At 30.9% G+C, this 20444-nt stretch overlaps 1 protein-coding gene and 1 pseudogene across 8 annotated transcripts in view; both read right to left on the bottom strand.

Annotated features, from left to right (window-relative positions):
* LOC107443002 (exportin-T) overlaps window positions 1-20444 on the bottom strand; it is a 100693-nt gene that overhangs the window by 45884 nt on the left and 34365 nt on the right. For all 8 annotated transcript variants that reach the window (XR_011636312.1, XM_016056725.3, XM_071178197.1 and 5 more), the window contains exons 7-9: window positions 10935-11018; window positions 9227-9496; window positions 3842-3924 (exon numbers count right to left, since the gene is read on the bottom strand). Coding sequence is in view for 7 of the 8 variants with exons in the window: in XM_016056725.3 (XP_015912211.2) it covers window positions 3842-3924; window positions 9227-9496; window positions 10935-11018 (437 nt within the window). In the remaining variant the exon portion in view is untranslated. The remainder of the gene's footprint in view (window positions 1-3841; window positions 3925-9226; window positions 9497-10934; window positions 11019-20444) is intronic.
* On the bottom strand, window positions 1660-3835 carry LOC139425107 (uncharacterized; annotated as a pseudogene).

Genomic DNA, 20444 nt, shown 5'->3' with positions numbered 1-20444 from the left:
TCACTCTGTTTGTGAGAGTATGTTTACCAGTGTAATATGCTTTTAAAATAAATTTATTGGCATAAAAATTTCGTTTTCTTATTTGTTTTGTTGAGATACAGATACAATGATATTCTGCGACAATCTCGGATGTCATATCTACCTGCCAACTCGTAAGGTAACTGAAAAAGATTTTATTAAGCCGTAGTAAGCGAACAAGTTGGGAAGATTTTTTAATAATTAAACTGAACATTGAAGAGCTAGCATTGAAATATTGAGAAGAGCTAAGTAAGCTCACAAATAAATCATATTTACATATTTTTTAATTATCGATTTGTCGAGGTAGGTTGAAATGTTTTTTGAAACTTTAAATTGAAGATTTAATACGTCAAACTGCATGTTGTCAAACATTATAATGTGGCTACTACTAAGAAGTTCTTTTCTCGGCGGCTGACAAGTTTGCTGCTATATATATATGTGTGTGTGTATTCTAAATGTTCTAATTAGGAAAAAAATGCGTAATGAAAATTTTTTAATGTCTACATCTTACTTAATGAACCGAATAGCTCATTTATTAAGTAATGTATAATTTCGGAGGGGGTTTTGTCCCCCAATCCCTCCCTATGAAGATGCTGAACATATTCTTCTTCACTGTAGTCTGTATGCGAGTGCCCGAATGAATTTAAAGACTGATTTGAGACGTCTTTCAATTTGTTGGCCACCAGTCTTATCAGAACTGGTCAAAAGTATTGAAAGTCTTGCCGCCTTGCGGAATTTTGTTTTTAATGTAAATTTGTAAATTTTTCTCCTTTTGTTTTCATGCTATACTTTGTGGTGCATGAGGAGTTTTAAGTCGTTTAAATAAAAATAAAAATTAAAAAAAAAATAAAAAAATCCCTCCCTATAACTACGCAACTGACTGCAGGCTTTGTACTACATGACAGCCAGGAATTTCTAAGATAGAATAGTTTGATTTTCATAATCACAACAAGCAAGAAGAAAATGAATACTTTTTGACAAGATCGATAAATAGATTCAACAAAAGAAAAATTCTTTTGAAGCACAAAGTAGAGTTTCTAAAAATGGCACTTTTTTTTGTTTAAAAACCCAGTGTGGGGAGAGGAGTTATCGACAATGTCATCTATCAAAAGGTACCCCATCATAGAATCGAGTTAACATGTCTTACTTTTCTCAGAATTTATTACCCATTTATTACTTAATAAAAATTGTAAGAAGGAAATGCTGTTTGTTTTATGCTTTCTCAGGGAGGCAAAAAATAAGAACCTTTTAAGTACTTTTGAAGAACTTTTGGTAAATTGAGTATTTATAAGCATTAAAGCAAATTACCAATTAAAGTTTGAAGAATAAATTTAATTTAAACATAATTAATTACAAATAAATACAGAAAGTTAAAAATGAAATTAGGATTATTGTACAGCCATGCATCACCGACCGTGCCACGAGCTAAAATGTGGATATCGTCGGTTGCTTGTAGAAAAACTGGTTTTACGTGACTCCTGCAAGTTGAAGTAAAAGTTCTTTTTTTTTGCATCACCAAGTAAAGGTGAGATTACAGGGCCAGGGCAGCGCCGCAGTACTCCCCCTCCAGCAAATACTACAAGTATTTGGGATTAAATCGAACTCTCCGGCCAGATCGTGTCGTTTTCTGCGAAGGCCAGTATCAATAAGCAAATTAAGGTTACTTTTTTGATCGGCCAATAAAATACGATTAATGTGGCGATCGGTATAGCCTTCGTGCGATCGCCTGTTTAGTTTTCCGAGTAGTTGCATGGAGAATTACATTTTTTAGCGCGATTACCAAAATTTGTATGATAAAAACAATATCTGTTTTCAGGTTCTTTATATTTTCTGCGAGCTCTAGAATTGCTGCGATGTTGAGAATTCTTTCTTTCTCTGTTCGGGTTTCGAGACTGTCTCACATAAGAAATGAGTTCGCTTACTTGTTTAGTGAGCTGAGCGACTTGCAATTCGAGTGCAGACGTTTATCAGCGGCGACAGTGTTTACGTGTTGATACGAGGTGAGATCATTGATTTTGTCAGCAACTGAAGCTAGCTGGTCTAATTCATCATTGAGGGCTGCCAAAATAGTTTGTACGTTGTTAGGGAGTCTACCAAGCCACAAAGATTTTAAGAGAGGAGTGCCCACATTATCACCTGCGAGTGCTCTCATTCGTGTTAATAATTGGGAAGGTCGCTGGTCACCTAATTCCAGCCCTTGAAGAAGGGTCCGAATTTTTGATTCCTCACTCTCGGAATGCAGCTCAATTAATCGTTTTTTGATAGCTTCGTATTTCTCAGTGTTAGGAGGTTTTAAAACAATATCGCTAATCGAACTTAAAACATCTGAGTCGACCGCTGCAAGTACGTAATTAAACTTTGTATCATCGGTGGAAATTTTAGCCAAAGTGAATTGTGCTTCTAGCCGGACAAACCACAAGGCGGGATTTGATTTCCAAAACGGAGGTGGTTTGACTGCCACGTGAGCAATTTGATTTTCGTCTAGAGTTTCGTTAGGCATTGCGGAATGTTTAAACAAATTAAAAGAAAATTCTCAAATAAGTCGTGAATTTAGTTAACAAATTTGATTATGGATTATTATTAAAAATAATGTAAATATTGATGAACGCGAACATTGCTATAACAAAAATGCCATGTTTAGTGAGAAGTAAAAATAACTATTAAATTAGACGGTAATAAGAAATATAAAAAAAAGCCACACAAGAAAATAAAAGTTACCGCATGATACTCCTAGTGGAAACCAATTTAAAAATAAACTTACTGAAATTGTTGAAACGCCATATCCTGAGTTGATGTTGAACGCGTGTTCGAAAAAAGGGTCACCAATTTGGTAAATTCAGTATTTATAAGCATTAAAGCAAATTACCAATTAAAGTTTGAAGAATAAATTTAATTTAAACATAATTAATTACAAATAAATACAGAAAGTTAAAAATGAAATTAGGATTATTGTAAAGCCATGCATCACCGACCGTGCCACGAGCTAAAATGTGGATATCGTCGGTTGCTTGTAGAAAAACTGGTTTTACGTGACTCCTGCAAGTTGAAGTAAAAGTTCTTTTTTTTGCATCACCAAGTAAAGGTGAGATTACAGGGCCAGGGATTACCGCCGCAAACTCAAATATTTTTTAAGCACTATACCTCCACGAAGACGAATTTCTCCCAATACTTGATCCAAGAGTTCTCTTGTCTTCTGGATTGGGTTCAAAATGACAAGGCTACGAAATTGAACGAGAGCAATCGTAAAACCGAGAAAACAGAAGCAGCTGTTCGACGACGTTTACGAAATAAAATCAATGGTCTCACAAAAATCTAAGAATCAGTGGAAGTATAACTTACCTGCTATATTAAAGACAATTTGTGGGGGGGGGAATATAAAGATAAAGGGGATTGAATGTAAACAGTAATAAAAAAAATAGTGATTAAATTAATCATTATAAAAGACAAAGCAATTTTCAGAAAGCAACGATAAGCTTAAACCCAAAAAAGATAAGAGGGTAATACGTAAATAAGATAAACATAGAAAACAGAAAATATTTTACAGTCCAAATACAATAATGCATATGAATTTTTGGCTGTCCACTTGTAACACAACTGTTAAACAAAACTTGCACTTAAATGGAATATGTTAAAAATTATTACGCATCAATTCTAGTTAAATGGACAACAATTCAAAATGGAAAAATTTAATTTCAAATTGTAGTGTACCTATCTAAGACAAGAAAAATATAATTCCAATTCCATGTTAACTCGATTCTACGTTGGGGGTATATTTTCAAAGATGAAGGTTGTCTCACAAATGTCACTAAAAGATAAAAATTACCTAGTCCAGCTATTAAGAATGGCTGTGCCCATTACATTAACAAGAGATGATAGTTTCACCATGAAATCTTCATCGTCTGGACTCTAGATTAAAATATTAATAAATAGTTACACATAAAACACAATTGCATGGATAAATAGCTGCACACTACAACAACTACATAACCCTGGTTAACTCACAATAGATTTATTTATTTTTTTAATTTATCAATGTTTAGTAAAAATATTTTACCCTATTCATCTTCAGAATGTAGGAAAAATTTTATAATACATTTTTAAATTAGTCATTACATAAATAATTGGTATTTAATTTTTTCTTAAGTACTAATTATAAATTATCTAAACAGTAGGTACAGTACTTTTATTAATGCTGAGCTGCACAATGGGCTATTAGTGATGGTCTGGGACACATCCCTGAGGATGATCTGAAAGTATGCCATCGCAATTTTGATCCTCTGCAGAGGGGGTGACTCCCCTGCTTTCGTAGCCAGATGACCTGCATGTGAAGTCAAGCTCTTTACGACAGAACGGTTTGACGAGGACCCATGTCACACACCCTCGGTCCATACGCAGGCTGATCAAAGTGGTCAGCCAGTGATGCTTGACTGGGGTGTTCTACTGGATGTTTTTACGATCTGTCCACTGCGGGAAATCATAAATGGAAAAAACCTCCAAAATGATCAAGATTAACACCTGTTAGTCAAATAAGTCCTGTTATTTACATTTTACTAGAAGCTCTTTTAATGTTGAACAACTGTTAAAAGTTAAGTTATAAATATGCCATTCACCTCTTCCATCATTTCTATTGAAAAGGAAAATCTTGAATAATTAAATTTCCAACAAAAAATTTTTACTTAGTATTGTCATAACATAGTGCTATATTAAACTGTCAGCAGATCCAGCAACACGACCACTATAAGCAGTGGTTCACAAAAATCAAAATCTTTACCACTTTTGCCAAAAAGTTATTAAGTTAGCACATAATTTATTTATAAATTCTTTGACTGATTTTAACATATAAAAAACCAAATATTAAAAATAAAAATTAATCAATTTATTTTTACATTCAATGAAGGAAATCAGTACTTTTCAATTGACTGCAATTCAATTTTAAGTAAGAGTTAACCAATTTTCATAAACAATTAGTCCAGTATTTTCTAGTCCTCATTTTCTCCAGGATATATAATCAACCTTTAAAGCTAATTTCACTGCCGAGATAAAAGTAGTCAAAATTTCAAGTCCTTTTTCAACATGGGGGGGTTGGAAGAGGGATGTACTACTTAACTTGTTTGCCGCAATAAAAAAGTGAAGCGCATGCAAGAATTTTGAGAGCTCGATCACAACATTATATTTTTTTTAATGCGTTAACTGATACTGCCCCCGACAACTCAATGCCGGTCCCACGAAAGCTGCAGTGCAGCGAAGGAAGAAGATTAACTACATCCAAGGCTAAACATAAGTCATATAGGTCCCAAGACAAAGATTTGCAGGACAGGTACCTCAACGCAAATGTGATCACAGTGCCACTGCCTTACCATGTTTCAGGCGACTAGGTGGCACAGGTGTCTGCGATCACCCAATACCTTATTCGGGTATAAGAGCAAACTTCATTTTATAATTCTACGGAAAAAACAGTTTTTCTAGCATTAAACTCCATTACTTTAGCCCTAAAAATTTTAAGTTAAACAAAATTTACATGTAACTAAGAGATGTTTACTTTCAGATGTCAATGGGTTTTTTTTTTTATTTTTTTTTTTTTTTTTAAATAATGAAGAAATAAGACAAATAGAGGAACAAAACAAATAATACTTTGTGTCAGGGTTGCCATTCAAATCTGGAGGGAAAAAAATTCCCGTGTTTTCCCTGTATATATTATACACAATAAATTAAGAGGAAACACTGTGCTCATGAGAGAGATATATTGGGCTAACTATAGTCATTAGTTTTAATTGCTGGAAAAACAGCTGAACATACTTATATAATGCTATTAGTAAATTAAATAGTTTAGTATAGTTGAAATATTATGGTTAAATATCCCATAGATTATGCTTTGAGTGGTCACCATTTTTTTTAAAAGACAAAAATAAGAAACAAAATTTCCTGTGTTTTCCCTGCATATATTATACACAATATATTAAGAGGAAACACTGTGCTTGTGTGAGTGATATATTGGGCCAACCATATTCATTAGTTCTAATTGCTGGAAAAACTTGCACAGGGTGTGTAGCCAAATCTTTCAACAAAAAATAAGCACCTTTTAAGTTGCACTCCGAAATTTTTTTAAGCACTATATACATTAATAAAATGCAAAAAAAATTTCACACTTAAGATGATTGTGAGAAAATAACTAGTTTCTGACAAAGAACTCCTGTCTCAATTATATTAGCCGCTGCAAAAAGATCGAGAGGTTTTTTGGTTCGATATCAGAGAGTGGAAAATGAAGGCTGAAATAGAAAATATCTTGCAAAATGCAGCAGAGATGCATATGAGAGTGCAAGAGTCTCCGTGGAAACAAGTAATTTCAAGTTACAAGCTTTAGTGTTTATGTCTTTTGCAGATTCATCTCCAGGATGGAAGTGAAGAAAAGTCAAGAAATAATCAGTTAATCAATTCTTTCCATGATTTATGAACAGCACGCCCTTCTTTTTAGTCTTTGGCCGATGGCCTGATATCCGTCATAGGATTAAGATTGTAGATGATGATTCTTTATATATTTGTTCAACATTACGATTTTTAGATTTAAGTTAAACATTTAAAGTATTAATAAATGTTGAGTTCCTGTTTACTTGTGTTTTCATCATTTTTAGCGTACTCTGCTTTGCGAGTTAAACCCACTATCTCAAGGAAGCCAGCTCAGTATATGCATGTGTGGACTCGCAAGCATTTCATCAAACATGTAAAATAATTGGCGCTTTCATTCGTTGTGGATCGACGGGATGCCAAAATAGAAAGTGATCAAATGAATTGTGAAAATGTTGAATAAAACAACGTCAAAACCACGCTTTAGCATAAATCGACAGGGTAAAGTAAAAAATCTAATTTTCGTAAAAGGAAAATTAAGCACATTTCAAAAACACCCCAAGAAAAAAGCACCTTCAAGGGTTTTTTAAAAACGCTATGCGACGTGTTAAAGGGGGAAAAAAAGGAATGCTGAACATACTTAAATAATGCAAATGAAATAGTTTAGTGTAGCTGAAATATCATTCTTAAATAAAACTGCATAAAATGTACATGAAGCAGAAACTCCTGGAGACAAGTATACAGATTCATTTTTCAAAAAGACAAGTGCGCAAACAGGCAGCATATAGTTCATGTCATGTGATCCATAATATCCTTTGTTATGATTGAAGCTGCAAGAAGGACAGGATGACAAACTAAAATCTCAAAATATTTATTCAACTGAATGAGATTTCATCTTCATAAAGACATTTTACTATGCAGTATGGATTCATTTTATAAAGCTAACTAATTAACGATAATATATACACAAAGTGCTTAGTTAATTATGCAAAAGAGGTTATTTAAAAACCTTATCTGTTAGAAGTCTACTATTTAAATATAATTCTTTTTATGTTTTAAGATCCCTTTAATTCTACCTATTTTAGAAAAAATTTAAATCCAAGAAAAAGGGAATTTGGAAAAATAAAAGTCTTTTCATTAGTTCATCTGCAAAAAGGAGTGCTTTTTCTAATAGTGTATCAATATAGCCAAAGCAAAATATCAGGAGCACTCAAAAAAATTTGCAAAAAATATACAACAAATAAAATAAAATGTGTTATGAAAAAATAGCACGTAAAAAGAGAAAATAAAATGTAAAGAAAAAACAGAAAACGAAATCTATAAAGCGAGTAACGAATTCAAATGAACTTACAGGAACGGGAAATTTTTCAAGAATGATTTAAAGTATTTTTGTAACAAGACTGCCAGATTACAAAATATGAAAACAGAAGCGCAAATTGAGGTAAAAGCGTAAAAAGAAGGGTTTTGTTTTAAAGTGCGTTCTTACTGCAGTACTGAAGTGCATTTGATTAGTTAGTTACCAAGGATAGGCCCGAAAATGGATGCACGCAAGGTAATATTTTACTGGATAATTTAAAGAAGTTGACAATTAATAAATTTAGAAATTTAATAATTTTAGAAAATTAACTTTTATTTAAGAAAAAAAAATGAAATAGAAAAGAGAAAGAAACATGAATTGTCGGTTTTGCACATAATTTTAGCCACGGATTTGCAGACGGTTAAAATTATATAAATTAACAAAGAAGTTTTTTAGTAAATTTATTTACAATAATATACAATTAACTCAAGGGTTTTATATAGAATTTAATTACTTTAGTTGGGTATCCATTGTTTTTTTTATCAACACAACATTTATATTATATATGTAATCAGGGGTAGCAGCAAAGTTTTTTAAAATTTTAGGGTAATTTTAGGAACTTTTTCAAAAAATTTTAGGTAAATTTTAGGGGTAATATGCTAGGATAAAAACAGGTCACACCGTAGTTTATTACATAACAGAAGATTATTCTTATTCATCTATACAAATCATAAATAATTNTCTGCTGGCTAAGAACAGCTGTATCACTGCTTTTATTTTGCATCCAATTGAATATTGTTGATTGACCATTTCCTTTAAATTTTTCATCAAATTTCCGATGATGTTTTTTCCCTTTATGATGCGATCGTACTTGTGCGAATCCACTTCCAGATACTTCGAATGTTTCACAGCATAAACTACATTTCGCGGAATAGTCATTTCCAGTCACAGATTCCAACCATTCTTTAAGCAAAACACCATCTAGTTCTTTTTCAAACCAATCCGTCTGGAATTTTGTTCGTCCTTTTCCCATAGCATCAATTTATAAATAACAAATCAACCAAGATGGCGAAGGATTTCAGAACCACGCTGAACAAAAAGAGAGACAGGTGGAGAGGGGGGAGAGGAGAGGCCCGTGACGTCTTAGGAGTGAAAATAACCACGTGATAAAAAAAACCAATCACCCAATCACTCGCCTGAATGTCGTCACACCGCCGGTCGTCGTCTTTCTTCCCCAACCGCCGTCCCGCGTCTCCTCCCACCCTCCTCTCCTTGCAGAGAAGCGATGACGTAAGCAAATTCGGTACAAAAAGAAAGAGGCGCGGCATTTTCGTTTTCTCTGTGATTTATTCCTATAACTCAAATTTTTTAGGAACACCAACAAAATTTTAGCAGATTTTTAGGAATTTTAGGGTTTGTACATAATTTTAGGAATTTTAGGGGGAATGCGACCCCTGATGTAATACATACAACACAACTTCCTGCCTAAAATTTTACATTTTTGAACTTATTGCGGACTAACATTTATTTAAAAAAGTGCAAACTATAAGCATTAAAGTGAGATCTTACCCCAGTAAATTCCAATACTCCAGCTTGTTTGAGAACGGTTACAAAAGACTCTACAAGCTTAACCTTAGCACCAGGATCCATTCCTTTAGATATGATGTGAATAATACAATTGCATGTAGATTCTCTGAGAGAAGTAGAAATTAGGAAGGTGATGAAAAGCTGAACAAAGCGTTCATTTGCAATGAGATTGATGTCTATCCAGGCTATGTATGACCCAATCACCTCCAAGCACAAACAGATCAGATCAGGATTTAGAGTTTGGTAGGTCACCTAAGAAATGAATGTTTTTCATCTACAAATAATATACATTATTACATATAATAAAGCAACATTTAATCTAGAATAGCAATAAATATTGAAAAAAGAATGAAATAAAATTGCAGAAACTGAAATATTTCAATATTTGGGAGGTACAACTTTGATTTCTTTTTTTAAACATTATCATGTCATACAAACTTTAGAATGTTTATTAAAACATTATATGAAGTATAAATATAAAACTACCCATGCAGAAATCTCAGAAACAATTATACTCTGTTGCAAGTTAAGAAAAAACTCTTATTTCTATAGAGACTGCATGCCAAATGGATGCCAAGCTCCCAGCGTGAACCTATATCAATATCGCCAACTCTTGAAACGACGTTGCACAACCTTCTTTTTGCTTGCTTTCTTCCTTATTAATAATAATAATAGTTATCAGCAACAATAATCAATTAACAGTGAATAAGAATTAATAAAAATGATGTCTAAAAATCTTAACAAATGTATGTCTTTCTGTCCACAATAAAAAAAAATTGATGAAAGAATATTAAATATTCTTTCTTGCAGAACAAAACAAAATTTAAAAAAATTCTTGCATTTGATTGGTTATGGGAAGCATGAGATGCACTATTTTTAGTGGTTCTATTAAATCCAATGCTCTTACACTGTCATATTGTTGTTTATTTTTTAAGCATGAATGTTCACCTTATTTATCAAAATATGTTGTAGGATTCCTGAAACCTTCTTCTGTGATATATGTCATAGAAGATAGCACAAATTCTATTCGACATGTTTAACGTTCAAAAGCTTTTAAATTAATTAGAAAGCATATTTGCATCATTTGATAACAAAATAAAACAAACTATATACATTTGTGGATTATCACTCAAATCCTATACCACAATGGTCTTTTCTTAATGTGCAACAGAGTATAGAACCAATGGCAGAAAACAACTTTGCAAGATAATATAAGATCTATAAAAATTAAAAATTCTTAATAGTCAACTTTAAATACATAAAAATTATATTACAAAAGTAAAAATTTAAAAAACACTTCCCACTCTTTCAACAAAGCAAAAATTAAGGACTTTTTTTGAAAATTAAGGACTTTTAAAATAGTATGATAGTTTATCAACGAATTTACATAAGCCACCAGTGACAGTGTAAATTATCTACCTTCCTAAACAATAGATAAAAAAAGAATAATAGAAAACAATTTTAATTTAATGTAAACACTCATATAATTGTACTAATTAACAGGGCTTGCCAAAGAAGTACCAGGCAATTTTTGCAAACCCGGGCAGGGTTTTTACATTTCATTTTCATATTCAGATTTTTATATTTCAAAATTTCAGAACAACATTTTCAGATTTTTACACATCGAGTGGTGCACACCTAGACCAACAGATCAAACTACAGTACAAAACAGTTTATAAATGAAACTCACCAATATATGATGCCACGAATCAACCAATTTAGTTACACAGGTTTCACGCATTGTATCCTTAATAAGAGTAAAGGCATCCATCTCCTAGAATGATAATATAATTAATTATGTCGAATCAAAGAACGAAACTAATTCACAAATTCAGAAAAGAAAAAAAAAGTAATTAACACTTAATCAAAATAGAAAAGCGCTTCAAGCAGCTAATTTGTTTTATTTTAATTTATGAAGTCAGAAAAACAATTCTAGCAGAAAACAAAAATAAAAAAAATTTAAAAATATGTGTGTTAGAGGGACAGCACTTCATCAGGGGACACACACTGCCTGCCAACACACAGGAGCCTTTCTGTCGTCAGTGGTGAAGCCAAAAACAGACAGTGCCCCGGGGCCCCATAATGAAAAATCAAATAAGAAAAAGCAATTAGAAAAATTTTAATGTATATGCAAAGAAAAAAAAATGACAAATAATCACAAAGTAAGTCTAAATAATGACTAAAAGTACACAAACTAAGACATAATAAATTGACGCCCACCAATAAGAAAAATAAATAAAGATAAAGTTACAGTTGGAATAGATACATCAAAATAAAATATAAATTGCCAAATCATTAAGAAAACTTTAGAAATAAATCAAGCGAACCCTTTTTTGAAAAAATAAAACTGAAAAAACTTTAAAAAGGTGCTACCGTCCATATGCTTCAGGAACATAAAATTCTAAATTTCACAACATAGGCCTATTTATACGGGCTTCAATATGGGGCCTCGGGGCACAGTCAGTTTTGGGCTTCACCACTGACAACAGAAAGGCTCCTGTGTGTTGGCAGGCAGTGTGTCCCCTGATGAAGTGCTGTTCTGCTAACACACATATCTTAAATTTTTATAATTTTTGTTTTCTGCTAAAATTGTTTATCTGACTTTATAAATAATAATTATGATAATTTAAACTCTGTCCTTGGATCAAATGATGCCCAAGGAACATGTCATTTAATCTCGTGTTAGTACAACTTTCTACGGAGACCGCTTAAAGTCACACCCATACTGTGCATGTAATTGATTTTATTTTGAAGGTGTGTTTATGTACAATGAAATCAAAATAAAACAATTAAAGCATCCCAAATGCTAACAGTGATAAAAAGGAGCACATACATTCCACGCATTTGATCGATCCCTGACCTGAGGGTCAGAGGGAGACAGGAAGGGTCATTCCCCTAGAGTGGGGTTGAGTAAGGAAAAGTGAAGGAAGTTATTTAGTAAGAAAAAGTATTTTTTAATATAGTTTGAATGCGGAGAGAGACGGTGGGGAGCAATACAACTCTGGAGTTGTTATCTTTTGTAGTTTATGTACCTGTTGATATTTAATTGTAAATATATAGATAACAGGGTGCATAGCCAAATTATTCAACTAAAAATAAGCACTTTTCAAGCACTCAAAATATATTTTTAAGCACTTTAAAAAAAAATATAATTAAGCAGGGTTGGAAAGTTTTTGACAATTGATGGTTTTATCTTGTTTTAACTGTCATGTCAAAGAACCTTTTGGCATTGTTTTTGACAATTGTCAAAAATCATGAAATTTTAAATAATGTAAAACGAATGGCGTTTTCATACGCCACGGACTGACAATACACCGAAATAGACTAGGGTTGAATTAATTGTGAAAACATTGAATAGAATAATGCCAAATGTGTCTTTTTGTATAATTCATAGCGAAAATCAACATGGTAAAGGAAAAATCTTATTTTGAAAAAGGGAAAATTAAGCACTTTTTAAAAACACCAATTGCAAAAAGCACCTTTAAGGGCTTTTAAAAAACGAAAATCGAAAATAAGCACCTTTAAACACTTTTTAAAAACGCTACACACCCAGGATAAACAAGAATCCTAAATTAAAATATTATATATATGAAAAATTCCTGTTATCCTTGAGAGGGAGTAACTGAAGTGAACCATCTCACAAAGGAGAGACGTCACACATTCCTTTTCTTTAAAAAATATCATCAATCTTTTATAAGCTTCTAAATAAAGATAACTATTAATAAAGATAACAAATTTACTTTTATAACAAGTTATCAAGCTATGAATTTATCAAAAATGCATATTTACTTAGGAGTTCACTGCAAATAAGCAAATTCTAACCAATGGTCACTTCTGTACATGAGGAATTTTATTATAGTGGTTGTTCCCCTTAGTACGCACAAACTTAAAAGTAAATATAAAGGTTGAGGAGTACTGATTTAATCCATTAACATATTCTTTTCCTTAAAAAGAAGCTTATTAAACAGTTCAACCTTCAAAAAGTTACCTCTAAATAAAGGCATGAAATTATCTTTATACCAAGCCATCAAACCAAATGCATATCTGCATAGGCAAACTTTGGCCAATGGTCACTTGTATACATGGTGGTTGTTTCATCTAGTATGGGTAAAGATCCAACTTTCCTTCCAGATGCACTCGAGACAACGAGTTAATGTTGGACAGTTGAATCTTCCCTAATATGTCCAACTCATCCCGATATAAAAATAAAATTAGAGTTAATAAATTTATAACATTTTCAGAATGTGGAAGGAAGGTCTTTCCTGTAAAGATATCCAAAGTTTTCAAAAGAGGTTTCTTCATTCATTTAGCAAGCATGGGAAAGTTTATTGTGGTTTTACAAGATTATTAATGGAGCAAATTTTAATGCAAGCAAAGTATTGCTAAGTTGAGAATATTTTAACTGTTTGGCGAAAAATTTCCATCTAAAAAAAAGGGAGTATAAAAGATGGTAAAATAATTTAAATTTTAAAAAAATTCCAGCTTTTCTTTGAAATTCCCTGATTCTTTCCAGATTTTATATAAATCACCCTGATTTTTTACCACGTTTATATCAACTTGCCTTTGTGTATGTCTGTTCGGGTGGAATTTTGTAATCGATTTAAAACTAACTTTCCGACTAGCTACAGATTTCAAATTTGTCACATAGTTCAGAATTGGATGACAATGCATGAAAATGAAGAGAAAAAAGACATACAAAGTAAAATTAAAGAAAAATTAATATTTTCACGATTGTCTCTTGTTGTCGATTCGATTATTTCAAATTAGTGTCACATGTCAGTTGAAAAGTTTCGTGTAAAGTGAGTGAAAAAATTGCGATTTTGGAAGTGAGCATAAAAAAATAATAAAAATAATATTTTAAAAAACCATGTTTTTGTAGTGGAGAATGATTGAAAAACAAAAATTTGAAAAACAAAAAATGCGGGGAGCATGAAATACATAACAGTACATAAACACATTTTCTTACTCTTACACATGCACAACCACATACAATTACAGATATACATACACATATTCTCATGAGCACACATACCGTTACGCATTTCATGCGCCCCACATTTTTCGTTTTTCAAATTTTTGTTCTTTAATTCTATTCTCCATTACAAGAACGTGGTTTTTAAAAGTATAATTTTTATTTATTTTTTTTTCCAGTAAAAAAAAATCTCCCTGATAATTCCAGGCTTTCCAGGAAGGCCCTGTTTGAGCAAGAAAGCTTGAGGCAAAATGCAAAAATTCCAGTCATAGTTGAAATTAAGTAGAGATAAAGGTGTGGGGATTGATCGAGAAGGAGGAAATGCATTACACACATTATTTTTAATAGATAACCAAATAACAATTCAGTTAGCTGCACAGTATAAAATCTTTTGACCGGATTCAGAAAATTGAGTAAAACTTTGACTGCTTTTCTTTAAATTTTTAACCAAAATGTCTGGTCACATATCATATATATTAAATGTGTAATTAAAATTTTCCGAGGAAAAAAGGCTATAGTTTGAATTGAAAAATTAGAAAAAAAAATTCAAAAAAGCTTTTTTTCCCATAATATCAATATTTCTTAGTTAAGTAAAAATATATTTAAAATTTTACACATACCTTTGAAAGACCTTGGGAAAAAATTGAAATTTTTCAAATGTCTTTTCGAGTTGATTATTAGAATAACTATTTTCAGATAAAAAATTAATATTAATCTTGAAAATAAACTTATTAAGTATCTGGCTCTCCCTTATAAACAAATAAAATAAACCGAGTTTTTAAGCAGAGTTTGTTGACTTAAATCAGCTTGATTTAAATCATGATTTAAATCAACTAATTTTTTTTAATATATATATTGATTTCAAAAGTTAAAAAACCGTGTTTTACATTATTGATACTTTTATTATTTTCTTTTCTTAGTTTTAAAATTTATATTGAATAAATTTCCACATTAATTCATTTTAGTTAACGAAATTACTTTCTATCTTGGTATGTGTTAAATTCCAACACATTTGAAGTTACATTTTTAAAAATCTTTTGATTCTTGAGATTGCAAGTACAGATTAAAGTAAATATTTAATGCTGTCTTAATAAAGACTTGCTTAGCTGTAGAGAGTAATTAATAAACATGAATTTAGCGTGGAATTAAAATCTACATTATATTTTATTGGGGAGAAATGCATATTTCTGAAGCTTGAGGTTATATTAAAAAGAAATTACCCTGATATGCCAAAAATAGAAGAAACAAAAATAGGCTGATGAATTTAGATACTTTTTTCCGGATATAGTGTCATTCTTCCCTTTCAAACTCTTTCAAAGTCTATTTGAAGCAGTAGGGTTATTAACTGGTATTTTTTTCTCATAATATGTTTACAGTATCATTGACATTATCTGATTTTCTATAAAGAAATTTTGTAGAAAAAAATCCCAATGAATACAGTTTTAAATTTTTTTTTTCAGTTAAACTTATCTATTTTGATATAGAATTAAAAATGAATATTTTACTATAAAAATATATAGATTAAATATATATTTATCTTTTGATGAATGACTACATTTATAAACACTATCTGTTACATTTATTTTGTCATTTTTAAAATCAAGAAAGTTATAAGAAATCAAATTTTAAATTAAAATAATTAAATTAAAATAAATAATAAATTTTAAATTCAAAACTAATTGAAACTTTGTTTTAATAGTTAAAGTACAGGGGTCTGTCCAAGCCAAATTTACTAAAGTACCTTCACAAATTCAACTTTAGGGAAAACCGTAGAATAATTTCACAAAATACTTTTTTCTTAAAATTTTATTTTTGTGTCTCGTAAGAAACGATAAATCCATATTTTTTCCATATCTGTGTTGCTTTTTTAATGTAATTTTTAATTATGTCTAAATTTTCACAAAATAGGTACCTCTCAGAAAAAGCTAGACAGACTCCTGAAGACTCCTTTAAATTTTCTATTTCATCTAGTCTTTAAATTTCAATCATGCATTTGTTTCAAAATGGTTGCTATGCATTCAAAGCTATGTATTATAATGAAAAATTATTTTAGTAAGTTAGAGCTTCTAAAATATTGTTATAATAAAGTTTTTTTAATCCATAAATTAAAGTTCTTACAGTGTATTTGAATAAAAATTAATCAAGCTTAACTTATCTATTTTGATATAGAATTAAAAATGAATATTTTAATATAAAAATGTATAAATTAATTTTTTTTTTTTTTTTTTGATGAATGACTACATTTATAAACAACAATCTATTACCTTTATTTTGTCATTTTAAAAATCAAGAGAAAAAAAGAAATCACAATTTCAAATTAAAATTATGGTCTGCTAATTGAAACTTTGTTTTAATAGTTAAAGTACAGGGGTCTGTCCAAGCGAAATTTACTACCGTACCTTCACAAATTCAACTTTAGGGAAAACGGTAGAATAATTTCACAAAATACTTTTTTCTTAAAATTATATTTTTGTGTCTCGTAAGAAACAATAAATCCATATTTTTACCACATCTGTGTTGATTTTTTAATATAATTTTTATTTTTCACAAATTATGTCTAAATTTTCACAAAATAGGTACCTCTCAGAAAAAGCTAGTCAGACCCCTGAAGTATTCTTTAAATTTTCTATTTCATCTAGTCTTTAAATTTCAATCATGCATCAAAATGGTTGCTATGCATTCAAAGCTATGTATAATGAAAAATTATTTTAGTAAGTTAGAGCTTCTAAAATATTGTTATAATAAAGTTTTAAATATTCATTTAATTTTGATTGAACATTTATAAAAAATTTTAATTCATAAATGAAAGTTCTTACAGTGTTTTTGAATTTAAAAGAATCTGATTTAAATTTTAAAAAATTCGATTTAAATAAAATAAAAATCTGATTTTTGGATTTTCTTTAAAAAAATCACGAACCCAGTTTTTAAGTTTAACTGTTGAAAACGAAGTTCTGAAGTATTTACTAGAAAAACAACTATTTACCAAAAAAAAATTGCAAAATAAAATTTATACTTTCAATCATTTTAAATAAAACATACTGGAATTTTTATACAGTAGACGCCGCTTAATGTGATCACATCAGGACGAACGTGATTTGATAACAATAACAGATTGATTACAATACGGTAAACGAAAAAAAAATTTTGCTAAAAACTTATTTTTTTTACATACATATTAAAATAAACGAGTTGTTGCTGTAAAACTCCATAGTATTTAATAGAAATTAATGTACACTAAAGAAAAAGAATAAGTTAGTACACTTACATATTTAATGATGAACTGCAGAAAACAATACGAAATACAAAAGGTTTATTATTAACTGAAAAAGAAATCATCAATTGTCGATTGTTTAGCATTCTTTCTAAGCAAGTCCTTTACAAATCGCTCATAATCATAATGTTTATGAAAGTGTTACGCGTCGGCTTTGTTTTGCACACCTAGACGTAAGACTCGAAGTGCCTCCCTCATCTGAGCAGGCGTCGGAATTTTGTCCTCGATAGCACTTTCGGGTTCATCATCGGCATCAGTATCTTGTGACGAAGCTGGATCTTTGACACATACGGCTTCGCAAATGTCCTAATCAGTTAACGAAGTAGAAGTCTCAACTTTCTCGTCGATCTCCATTCATGCTTCAAAATCCTCAGCATTCATATCGGGCGGGGGATTGAAAACGTCTTCCATTTCTTTCATTACAGCAGCATTGTTGTCCTCTGGTTGACAAAATCCTCCATGACTAAAACAATTTCGAATTGTTTTTTCCGAGACATTATTCCATGACATTGTTAACAAATGTATGGCATCCAAAACATTTGTTTTTTTGGCTAGAGCGTTCGCATTAAGATCTTCAGCGTCTTGGTCTTCCATATTTTCTAAGATCCTTGAACGCATTTCCTTTTTGTAATATGCCTTCAAGGTGCGGATAATTCCCTGGTCACTTGGTTGAAGTAAAGAAGTGGTGTTTGGTGGTAAGAACACAATATTTATCTTCTTTAATGAAACAGTTACATCAAGCGCGGTGCAGTTGTCTATGAGCAGGAGTATGTTCCGTTTTAGTCGCTTGTCCCATTTCAACAGTCATTCGTTAAAGATGGTGGTAGTCATCCAAGCCGTTTTGTTGGCAAAATAATCGATGGGCAGATTTTTCACACATTTGAAACAGCGGGGCTTCTTATTTTTTCCAATCACTAAAAGTTTTTCTTTAGTGCCAGTCGTACTAGCGCAACATAGCACAGTTAGGCGTTCCTTGGAGGTTTTAGACCCTTGCGTACTTTCCTTCTGAAACATGTAGGTGTGTTCAGGCAACACACGAAAATATAGGCCAGTTTCATCAGCGTTATATACATCTTCAAGTGAATATGTGGCAATAAGTTTAGGCCATTCTTCTTTAATCCACTAATCTGCGGCTACATTATCGGTATCCTTTTGTTCACCATGTGTCCTTCAGAAGAGTATTGTTCCCGTCAAGTAACAATTTTCTTCTTACGTAGAAGTAACGACGCGCATGCGCACTGCCAAAAACAAAAAAAGAACTGAATATTAATATTCATTCGATGTTTAGAATTTCATGTAGCTGTTGAGCTTTAAAAATGTAATCTCTTTTTTTTTCTCTTATTAAATATTTAAAATATTCTTAGATAGGACTGTTGAATTAGAATTGCGTTGATTTCCTCTTAATCGAATTTTTAGAATTACTTTGATCACTTCCTGATAGAATATCTACAATCAGATTTTATAGATGAACCACCGTTAGCATTTTTGTGCATCGGCCGAGAAACAACATTCTTGTTGTTATAGATTGTTTCGATTTCGGATTGATCAGGAAGTGTAAAGAAAAGAAAGGTAGGAATATTTGATAATTTGATCTATATGAAGATTTAGATAATTTGATGCTTCAAATTTAAAGCAGTTGTTATGTAGAAAGTTGCTTTGTTTGATTGTGTGATGCAGTATTTGTTTACATATTTACTAAATATTGAAGCATCATACAAATTATAAATTTGATTATTAGTGTTGATAAGAATTTTTAAAATATGGAAGAATTAACTAAACAGAGAAAAATTAGAGGCGTTTTGCGTTCTAGCATAACAAAATATATTAACAAATTAGAACAAGAATTTGATGAAATAAATACTGATACTGAACTAGAACAACATTTAGATTTTTTGACTAGTAGATTAAAACAAATAAATGAATTAGATAATACTATACAATCTCTTATTGTAGATGAAAATGATTTTGATGCAGAAATTGAATCTGCAATGGAATATGGTCAGAAAATTGTTTTATGGAATTCGAAACTTTCTTCTAAGATAAAATCCTTTCTTCGTAATGCATCTGCTAATAATTATGATAGGGTAAATTTAATTCAGGCACAAGATCATTCCAACAATACTATAGCCACAGAAGTTTTGAATCGGAAAATAAATAATAATGTTAAACTTCCTAAATTATCGATAGAAAAATATTATGGAGATCCGTGTGTTTGGATAGAATTCTGGAATCAATTTCAAAGTACAATTGATAAAAATGAAACATTGTCTGTAATAGACAAATTCTCGTATTTAAAATCACTTTTAGGAGGTGCTGCAGCTAACGTTGTTAATGGGTTTTCGCTTTCTGAGGAAAATTATGGAAAAGCTGTTAAACTATTAAAAGAAAGATTCGGTAGAGATGAATTAGTTATAAATGCTCATATGAACAAATTGTTAAATCTCTATCCTGTTAAAGATGCTAATAATGTTTTAGGATTAAGAAAATTATATGACACTTGTGAAGTACAAATTCGAAGTTTGGACTCTTTAAAAGTAACTTCCGGAATGTATGGACATTTATTGTACCCCATTTTGATTAAATTAATTCCTGAAGAATTAGCTTTAAGCTTTAACCGTAGAAAATTAGATAAAGCAAATCTAAGTGATTTTGATGTAATGGAACTGATAAATTTTCTAAAAATTGAAATAGAATGTAGGGAATCTGTTTCATTCCAAAACTCGAGGGTAGATAGAAAGAAAAACTTCATTAATCATAATACTGTCGCAAAACAACAATTTGGCAATTCGCGTGAGTCACCTCGAAATCAAAATCGCCCTTTCAATTCAAATGTAAACAAAACAGTAGAATATTTAGCTCCTGTCACAGAAAGTAATTGTATCTTTTGTAAAGAAACTCATAGTTCGGAACACTGCAACAATGTAAATATTGATGAAAAAAAGGATTTGTTAAGAAAA

The sequence above is a fragment of the Parasteatoda tepidariorum genome, chromosome 3 (genome assembly GCF_043381705.1).
Source record: "Parasteatoda tepidariorum isolate YZ-2023 chromosome 3, CAS_Ptep_4.0, whole genome shotgun sequence".
Lineage (NCBI taxonomy): Eukaryota > Metazoa > Arthropoda > Arachnida > Araneae > Theridiidae > Parasteatoda > Parasteatoda tepidariorum.
The sequence above is the reverse complement of the archived record's forward strand: the minus strand, read 5'-3'. Positions and strand labels throughout refer to the sequence as shown.